The following is a 10909-nucleotide window of genomic DNA, read 5'->3' as shown; positions in this document are numbered from 1 at the left end:
ATCCTCAACACATTTCAGATTTAAAAATTAATAATCTTAATTGTTTCCCCTAGAGATTTAGGGATCCTTTATGGATCACTTTCTAATTTTCAAATTTTTTCCCAGGTACATTTATTCTTCACTTTTCTTTCTGGGGGTTAAATAATTGTATATAAATAATTTTACATTGTCTTACCTCAGTCACCCAACCAGTACAATTAAAATATGATGAATGTACTAGTAGATTATTAAATAGTTTAGGTTCTATTAAAGTCTGTTTGTGTTCATACTGTCAGATGTTAGGACAGGAATACTTCCACATTTATAGGGTCAGCTTCATTCATTCTATTTCCCCTTATGCTAAACTGTGAGTATTTATTCTTTTGACATTAAGTGGCAGAAAGTCACTAGAAATGAAAAAAAATCAAATTCATTCCAATGATTAAGCCTCCAAATAACTATTTCCATCATCTAATATAATTATCTATCCTTAAAAATAAAGAGTCAAAACAAAAAATAGTCTTGTTTATATAGATTCTTTTCGATAATTGGGAAATTTCATAAAATAATTTAAATTTTAAATAGAAGAAAAAAATATTTAAAATAGAATAAATTAATTGACTTTTGTTTAGGTATATAATATAGTCTATTCATTTAAAAGATTGGAAGCCAAGAAAACAATTTAATTCTTATCTTAACTTATGGATCTATGGAAAATGTACCATCCATAGACTTTCTGTGGTGATTGGCCTATTTCAAGGATCAAAATTGACATACCTGCCCTTTGTAGTTGAAAAAGGTATCATTAACCAGTTCTTTTTTTGCTTAAAAGGAACATCATCATCATTACCATCACTATCTCCAACAACTTAAGTACCAGCACTCCAACTACATTATCATCACATTTACCACCACCATCATCACCACCATCAATCATCATCAACCCTGGAGTGCCTAACTCCTGGAGGCTCACAATCTGAGAATGTGGGTCTAACATTCTTAAAGAAACATGAAGAAGTATATTTCACCAGATTTTTGTATATATAGACTGAATCCCTAAAGCCAGTGGTCCCATTGCAATTTGAAGCATGGAAAGATCAGAACTAGGACCTGACTAGAGTAAGACTAAGCAAGACTGACTTAGACTGAAATAGAGATAGATAGTAATTGACATTCATCTTATGGTCTAATGTGAGGTTAGGCAGCTTCCCAACATGTTTCTCAGAACACCCACTACCTCCTTGTTCCTCAGACTATATATAAGGGGGTTCATCATGGGGGTGAGGATGGCACCAAGCATAAAGAGAACCTGGTCCAGCTTGGGACTGTGGTAAGAACTGGGCCTCATGTAAACCAGCATCGCTGGACCAAAGTAGAGGCTCACCACAGTCAGGTGGGAAGAACATGTGGCCAGGGCTTTATTCCTGCCCTCCAGGGAGTTCATGCGGAGGACAGAAAGGAAGATGAGAGTATAAGAAGACAGGATAAAGGACAAAGGGATGAGGAGCACCACAATGCTTGTCATTACTACAGCCTTCTCATAGGCAGAGATGTCCTCACAGGCCAATTTTAGGATAGCCATGACCTCGCAGAGGAAATGGGAAATCTCTCTGGAACCGCAGATGGGGAAATGCATAGCATATGCTGTGTGCATGAGTGATATAAGGGCACCTCCAGCCCAGGAGACAGTAGCCATTTGCAGACATACTTTCTGGCTCATGATCAGGGTATATCTCAGAGGTTTGCAGATGGCCACATAATGGTCAAAGGCCATAAGGGTTATGATAATACACTCAGCAATTCCTACAGTCAGGAAGAAAAATATCTGAGTACCACAGGCCACCTGTGATATAGTCCTCTTCACTGAGAAGAAGTCACTTGCCATCTTGGGTACAGTGCTAGAGATTAATGTCAGGTCCATGAGAGCCAGTTGGCTAAGCAGAAAGTACATGGGTGTATGGAGGTGAGAATCCACCCAGATCAGAAGTATAAGGATGGAATTTGTGGTGAGAGCTACAGTGTAGATCAGAAGGATGACAGAGACAAGGAGGTTGATGTGTTTTATACCAGGAAAGAGGCCCAAGAGGATAAAATCTGTACTTGAAGACTCATTTCTTTTATCCATGTCTTTATCTTGTTAGAAGTAATCGACCCTAGAAACAAGCCAGATTTAGAAAAATCACAAAGATTTATTGGATTATGTTCCCCTAAGCTCTTTATTACTCTTATCAGCATCAGCAGGCTGTGATATTTCTGCAAATTACAGCATTTTAACAAATTTCATGACTAAGTAGACTATCTCATGCCCCCATCTTCACAGAACAAATTGCCACCATTTAATGTTAATGTCTAAATTGCATCTAATAGCAGTTGTTCAGAGGGAATACTACTCCTCTCCTCATCTCTATGCGTTTTCTCAGAGACCCCATCCCCTCTCCACTCTTATGCTATCTCACTGCCCTACTTGAACCTTATAAAAGTATATGACACTTGTTTCTTCCTCATTCAATCACACATGTTTTCATCCTACTATGTTCAATTCACTTTGTGAAGTCTTAGCAAGACAAAGATGAATAAAACATAATTTCTGATGCAAAGACTTTTAATCTTATTGAAAAAGATGGCCATGGAGATGTACATATGAAAAAAAGAAGAAATGTGTTATAGTGGAAGAGTATAGATGCTACACTGTACAATAGAGATGGAAAGTATCCTTCATTTTCAAAAACTAGAAGAATTGCATGATGAAAGTCTAACCTCACATAGACTTAAATAAAATAAAACAAAACAAAAAACAACAGACATCAACTCTGTAGGCATTTAGAAGGGAAGATTGTTTCAGAAATTATGAAGCCCAGAAAAGTTATGTGTCTGGTCCAAGCTCATATTATTACCGAAGATAAGATCCAAGATCATATTATTATTAAAGATAAATGACTAAAAGTCACATCCCAGTGTTTTTTCTCCAATTACTGTCCATATTCAGATCCTTATTAAGTATATTTATATTAGAGTTCTCATTAAATAAAGCCTTGAATTGTTTTGTTCCTTATTTATTAGGATAATGCTAGTTGCTTTAAGAGATCATCTTCAGAATCTTAGTGAGTTAAGATAAAAAAAACTGTACTTATTTCAGATGAAGTAAAAATAGACTTTTCCAATAGGCCTATGGCTTTTTTAAGTGACATTTAGGGACCCAGGCTCCTCATATCTTCTTGCTCACCATATTCAACACGGACATCTAAACTCATTAGTCTCATCTATATCAAGTAGGAAGCAGGCAGGATATGGAAATTCAGGGCCAACCCTGAAAGTGCTTCATTGGCCTTTCCCTGGTAATTATGAGTCCAGTCACAATTTGAGCAATAAGTCACTGCATGGAAGGCTGAGAAGTTTATTTAGATTAGTGAACAAGGAAAGGGAGGAAATAGATTGGATAACCAGCTGCCAGTTCATGCCACATCTACATTATGTTGCACAAACCCTGTAAATTTTTTCACAGTGAGGATACTCTTTCATACTCATTCACCACTTTACTTGAACAGATGGCTATCCTGTAAGCACTTGTTGAATTCAACACACCTGCTATCAGGATAACAGTTTCTCATTCCCCTTCTATTAATCCAATTCTTGTCCCTTTAAAACAGAAGTGATCTTTCTTTGGAGACCATATTAGTTATCTACTGCTGTGTAATAATTATCTCAAGATAGAATAGCAAACATTGATTACCTCAGAGTTCTTCCCACCAGGAATCTGAGTGAAGCTTGGCTGGGTTCCTCTGCCTAAAAATTTCCAACTAGATTGTAATCAAAATGCTGGCTGGTGCTACAGTTTCATTGATTCTCAACTGGGAGAGGATCTGTTTTCAAGTTCACTGAGGTGTTGTCAGCATCAATTTAGTCCTCCTGGGCTGTTGCACTGAAGACTCTAATTTCTTGCTGGCTGTTGACAGAGAGCTTCCTTCACTTCCTTGATTTTCCATGGGGTATTTCATAGTATGGTAGCTAGCTTCCTTCAAGAAAGAGGGGAGGGAGAAGAAAGACAGAGGTGGAGAGTAAGAGCAAGATGGAAGTCAGTCTTTTTTTTAACCTAATATCAGAAGTAATAAGTGATAAGATTCAAACTTTGCTCAATGGGAGAATACACAAAATCATAAATACTAGTGGGCAAGAATCACTGGGGGCAGAAGTTTGTCTATCACAAAGATTCTCTAAAATCATTGTATTTTTGTCAAAACATTGAATTTTAGATTTAGAAGCTACCTTAGAAAAATCTACTTTACTCTTATCCCTAGTAATTTTTAGCTCCCTGTTATTTTGAGGATGAAGAAATTAAAGTTTATAAAAGTTAAATTATTAGCCCCAGATCATTCAGCTAGTTAATAATGAAGGAACTATACCCAGTTCCACTATTATTTTGATTTTCTTGAATACATGCAGAACTTACTATAAATTATTTCTTATTTTCAACTTATTCACATTAATTCTTTTACTTATTGAACCCTTAGGGAAGAACTAAACATGCTCCAAATCAGTGTAAAATTCACTCTCATGAATAAAGACTGTGAAGGAACGTTTAGAAAAACAATATAACCAATTTTAACTTTTAAATTACAGCTATAAGTGGATTTTTTATCATGTAGATCATGCCTTAAATATGAATGCACTTCAATTTTATGTATTAATAAATTTCATATGTGCATAAAACTTTGAAATGTCTACCCATTTAAGTGATATCCATCATGCAGCCCTTAAGTCTTGAATGAAGACGTATTCATATTTTGGAGTATTTCCATGTCTTGATGTATTCATTTAATAGCTATCCTGTTTATAATTATCAGGCAAATGAGTCATGTCTGTTAGGTGACAATGTGATATGACCAGCTCAGCCAGATTAGTAGATTCAGTCATAGTGGTTACATCTTACAGTAGATTATGCTACTTGATTTAAACCTGAGGTAGTACTTGGTGTTATACTATATGTTGGCAAATTGAATTTAGATTAAAAAAAAAAAGGAGCGGGGAAGAAAGTATTAAAAACAAAACAAAAAAACAAAATCTGAGTTAATCGCCTGCCCTGCAACTTTTCTTTTCCCAGGTCTTTTTCCTGGTATTACCTGGACTCAGACCTTTGCTTCCCACAGCTCTCTCCCTAGCACAAAGTAGTAAATATGTTTATTTTTCTGAGCAAAGTGTGTTAACCTTTAGAGTCTCTGGTGAGCTTGTGTGACAGTGATTTTTTTTTTTTTAATGATGATGTGACAGAGTACATTCAATCTGAGATCTGTCCCATTTCCAACATTATCTTCTTGGTAAACTACTTTCTTTTTATTCTGGAAAGGCTTGGTGCCCTCTTGTTTTGACACTGTATCCTTTACTAAATGCCTTCCGGCAAAGGATTAGGTAAATGCATGCCCTATGATCTAACAGGCTATTCTCTATGAGGAGACACTGAGCTCCTCAGGAAACAAAATAAAGGGTTGAAGACACAGATCTCTGAAGAAGTCACAGTTGGCCTGAGAGAAGCAGAGTGTGGAAACATTCTTGGTTCCCATTCACACACAGAGCAAAATCAGTATCTCTTTGCCCTATCTCTTTTTATTCATCTATTGATTCTTCTTTATCCATACACTTATTGACTTCAATTCTATACACTGAATAAAGACAAGTGTTAAGTTTCCAAAAAGCATCTCCATCTTCCTTTCTCTCATTTAAAATTGCAAAATTCCACCCACCATTCCTTTCTCTCTCTTTTTTCCCCCTTGGGTAGCCATCAACTCTGTTACATCTTTTTTCTATATTTCCCTAAGGAGACCACCCCTCAAATTCTTTTACATTCAGTCTCTCTCTTTTCACTGGAAAATTAAAACCTAATTTCCCTGATGGTTGCCAGAAGAAGAGGAAAATATATTTGTACAGAAAATTTGCCTGTGGTATCCAAGGAGATGAACTTTGCTATTTATTGGCAAAAAATATGCAATGAGACATTTTTTCCTTTACACATTACAATTCACAAACAGAAACCCATAACCCACAGATACTTCTGAGGGGCTTTATTTTTTATAATTAAGTATTCTAAGTTTTATCACTTCTCAGAAAATCCTTTATCAATTTAAAGCTAATTCATCACTAGAAAAGAAGACATGGTTTGCTTATTATCTCAGGTTTGAAGGGAATCATTTTCATAGGCAATTGAACATAATTCAAACACATCTTAAACTTAATCTGAAACTTTGGATTGGTTTGTGAAATATTATTTATCTTAGTCAAGAGAATAAGCATCTGACATCAGTGAAATTAAACTGCTATGACATATGTTAAATACAATCGAGATAAATGTTATATCATAAAGGAAATCATTTTCCCTTTTTTTTAAAAAAAGATTTTATTTATTTATTTATGACAGACACATACACAGAGAGAGAGGCAGAGGCACAGGAAGAGGGGGAAGCAGGCTCCATGCAGGGAGCCTGACATGGGACTTGATCCCGGGTCTCCAGGATCACACCCCGGGATGAAGGCAGTGCTAAACTGCTGAGCCACCTGGGCTGCCCTTTCCCTTTTTTTCTTACCTTACAGTTTTCTAGATGAATCCATGAATACATTTAAAACTATGTATTTCTCTGCTTTTGTTCATTTTCTTGAGCTAATCTATTCAAGAGGACAGAACTGACATATTTTGTTGCCATCTACACAGGAAAATCCAGAAATTGTTGAGTGGGGTTTTTATCCTTAAGAAGTTCTGGGCAGCCTGGGTGGCTCACTGGTTTAGCGCTGCCTTGGGCCCAGGTGGTGGTCCTGGAGACCCAGGATGGAGTCCCACGTTGGGCTCCCTGCATGGAGCCTGCTTCTCCCTCTGCCTGTGTCTCTACCTCTATCTCTCTGTATCTCTCATGAATAAATAAATGAAATTTAAAAAAAAAAGTTCTTCCTCTTTTTGGATTCCAAACAGTTAATGTGAGCAGTCCTTTCTTTGCAGTTTTCTGCAATGACAAGAATCATCACCCACCCTTTCTATGTTTCCTTTTCCCAAGTGACTCAATGAGAGCAGATTCACAGCCTTCCCTGGGGCCCTATAGATCTTTCTGTTATGCTGACTGCCTCTTCTGGGCTTTGCCCTAAATGAGTTGTGTATAGAAAAAGTTATGGGTGTGTTGTTGAGATTTATATGGTTCTGCTTTGAGTTGAGATTGAAACAGCAAATTTTATTTATATTGGAATTCAGAGTTGACAAAAACGTTTCACTTATTTTATGTCACCTAATCCTCAAAATGCAATGTGAGGTGAAGACTGTATACATTCTCATGTTAACAGTTGGACAGTGAAAATGATATTTAAAATCACACAGTTACTAAGATTCAGGATTGTGACCAAAACACTCTTCTCCAGATTCCAGAAGGTATTGGCTTACCTTTCTAAGAACTCTTGGTAGACTTGTGTGATTTCCAAAACAACCAGTAGCAAAATGAAAATTCCTATGAGCCTTTCATCTAACTTTCCTAAACTCTAGGAGATTGCAGAAATGGGAAAATACTAGTTTTTTTAAAAAAACGTTTATTAAAAAAAAAACAGTTCATTCACTTGTTTAGATTCATGTTGGAGTGTGTGTGTTTGTGTGTGTGTGTGTGTATGTGTGTGTGAATGCAAATGCATATTCAGTGAGTATAACAATTATCAGGGCACATATAGTTGATTTTGTAAATATTTTCAGGTAGAAGCACATTCAGATGGCTACTATTATAACACTAATATCCATAATATAAACTCAAGGGATTAGCAGTAACCCTGAAATGCTAGTGGTGAGTTAACCAGGCATTTAAAGTTTTATCACATATAAAATTATTCTGCTAGCATGAATGAAAATATTACACATGATTGGTCTAAGGAATGCATATCCTTCTATTGGAGTATATGATTTAGTTTCAATCCTTAACAACCATATCACACAGGGTTTGTCTAGAATTTAGACTGAGTTCATCTATCAATTTCAGCTGTCCTCTGGATATATACAGCATTCTATTTGTTGTGGGTAAAACAGTGCCAGTCATAATAGCTAACATTCATGGAATGTTTTCTAAGTGCTTGGCACTCTGCTAAGGTCACTCTGTGTGTTACATCATTGAATGCTCATAATTTTCCCAACAGCTTCTTGAGATAATCAATAATAGTCATTGCAACTTGTTCTATCACTTGCAAAGATTTAAACAGCGGTGTGCATAATAAAATCCGAAAGCAACTTCTCTGGTGTCTACTATGCAAAGACTGCTCTTTTGTTACTGCCTTTTGGAAGCATGCTACATTTTGAGTTTATTCTGTGTGAAGACTGTTGAAACCCTGTCCATGTATGAGATAAAAGTATATACTTTACAGATATTAATGTAATACATATATTCACATCCTTCTAGGGACAGTAAATTGCTCTCTTATTCTCTGAAGGAACATTTAGGGAATAGGTACAAAATTGAAGGCAGAGACTATAGGATATGGTTTAGAGTTCTTTCTAATGGCAGGCCTAGACTATCTTCAGAATAAACATGTTTTCCAAATTTTACTTAACTAGGCTCTAGAGCTCTGGACTTGGCTTTAGTTGAATGGTTTTCTAAAGAAATTCAACTGTGTTTCCATTTTCTTTGTCTTCTTCCATTGGCTATTATGAACCTTCCCAAGTGCAATGGGTGTACTCATAACTTACAGTCTCTGCACATTGAGCAAATTCTCAGAAACTCTAATTAGCTTTATTTTTATTCTTTTTAAGTTTTTATTTAAATCCCAGTTTGTAAAAATACAGTGTAATATATGTTTCAGGTATACAATATCGTGATTCAACATTTCCATACATCGCTCAAAGCTTATCACAACAAATATATTCCTTAATCCCTCTCACCAATTTGAATTATCCCCCTCAAACTCCCCTATGATAAACATCAGTTTGTTCTCTAGAGTTGGAAGCCAGTTTCTTAGTTTTCCTCCCTTCCATTTTCCACCTTTGTTCGTTTGGTTTTTTTTTTCCTGAAATTTCATAAATGAGTGAAATGATATAGTATTTGTCATTCTCTGACAGATCTTTTTCACTTGGGGTAAAACATTGTACCTCAAAAAAAAAAAAACATTGTACCTCCATCCATGTTAATGCAAATGGAAAGATTTCATATATATGATCATATATATATGATTCAGGGTTTTATATATATATACATATATATGTGTATATATATATATTTCTTTATCCAATCATCAGTTGAAGGAAACTTAAATTGTTTCCATAATATGACTATTGCAGATATTGCTGCTATAAACATCTGGGATAATACCCTTTCAAATCAGTATTATTGTATCCTATGGGGAAATACCTATAGAACAATCTGTAGATCACAGAGTAGTCCTATTTTCAACTTTTGAGCATTTCCAAACTGTTTTTCCAGAATGGCTGCACTAGTTTACAATCCTACCAACTGTGCAAGAGAGTTCCCCTTTCTCCACATGCTAGCTAACATCAGTGGTTTCCTGTGTTGTTAATTTTAGTCATTCTGACAGGTGTGAGGTGATACCTCATCATGATTTTCATTTGTATTTCCCAGATGATGAGTGGTGTTGACTATCTTTCCATGTATCTCTTAGCCATCTGTATATCTTCTTTGGGAAAATATCTATTCACGTCTTATTCCCATTTTTAAAATATTTGTTTTTTGGGTGTTCATTTTTCTACATGCTTTACATATTTGGATACTAAACCTTTATGAGATAGGCCATTTACAAATATCCTCTCCAATCCTGTAGGTTGCCTTTTAGTTTTGTTGATTATTTCCTTCACTGTGAGAAAATTTCTATCTTGATGAAGTCCTGATATTTTTTTTTTTTTGCTTTCATTTCCCTTGCCTCAGGAGAAGTATCTAGTAAAAAGTGCTACAACTAATGTGAAAGTCTTTATTGCCTATGTTCTCCTCTAGGATTTTGATGGTTTCCTGTCTCACATATAGGTCTTTCATCCATTTTGAGGTGATTTTTGCCTATGGTGTAAGAAAATGGTCCTGTTTTATTATTTTCCATGTTGCTCTCTGGTTTCCCAAAACCATTTGTGGAAGATACTTTTTTTTTCCATTGGATGTTGTTTTCTGTTTTGTCAAAGATGAATTGACCATATAGTTGTGGGTTCTCTATTCTGTTCCATCTATATCATCCATCTATATCTATATCTATATCTATATCTATATCTATATCTATCTATATCATCTATATCTATCTATACCTATATCTATCTATATCTATATATACCTATATATCATCTATATCTATATATCTATCTATAATATCTATAGCTATATAGATATGGTTTTGTGCCAGAACTGTACTGTCTTGATGATCACAGCTTTGTAATACAGCTTGAAAACCAGAATTATGATGTCTCCAGCTTTGCTTTGCTTTATCAAGATTACTTTAGCTATTCAGGGATTTTGTGTTTCCACACAAATTTTAGGATTCTTCTAGTTCTGTGAAAATTGCTGATGATATTTTGATAGGGATTGCATTAAATGTGTAGATCGCTTTGTGTAGTATAGACATTTTAACAATATGTGTTCCTCTGATCCATAAGCATGGAATTTTTTTTTCTATACCTCTGTGTTCTTTAAAATTTCTTTAATAAGTGTTCTATAATTTTCAGAGTACAGATTTCACTTCTTTGGTTGGGCATATTCCTAGGTATCTGATGGTTTTTCATTAACTCAAACTGGGATTTATCCCTTGATTTCTCTTTCTGCTCCTTCATTATCGACATACAGAAATGCAAAATATTTATTTACATCAATTTTTTCTTCTGCAACTTTACTTTTTGTATTGATATTAGCAATTTTGGGGGTGTGGAGTCTTGGGTTTTCTATATAATGTATTCTGTCTTCCACAAATAGTGAAAGTCTTACTTCTTCCTTGCCAT

At 35.2% G+C, this 10909-nt stretch overlaps 1 protein-coding gene across 1 annotated transcript; it reads right to left on the bottom strand.

The window, feature by feature from the left end:
• Positions 1 to 784: 784 nt before the first annotated feature.
• On the bottom strand, positions 785 to 2104 carry LOC112665329 (olfactory receptor 56-like). Its single transcript, XM_025454982.1, has 2 exons — positions 1194 to 2104; positions 785 to 977 (listed from the first exon to the last, which is right to left on the bottom strand). The coding sequence occupies exons 1-2, from the start codon at positions 2102 to 2104 to the stop codon at positions 785 to 787; spliced, it is 1104 nt and encodes a 367-aa protein (XP_025310767.1).
• Positions 2105 to 10909: the final 8805 nt, after the last annotated feature.

The sequence above is a fragment of the Canis lupus genome, chromosome 14 (assembly GCF_003254725.2).
Source record: "Canis lupus dingo isolate Sandy chromosome 14, ASM325472v2, whole genome shotgun sequence".
Lineage (NCBI taxonomy): Eukaryota > Metazoa > Chordata > Mammalia > Carnivora > Canidae > Canis > Canis lupus.
This window is presented reverse-complemented; position numbering and strand designations above follow the sequence as displayed.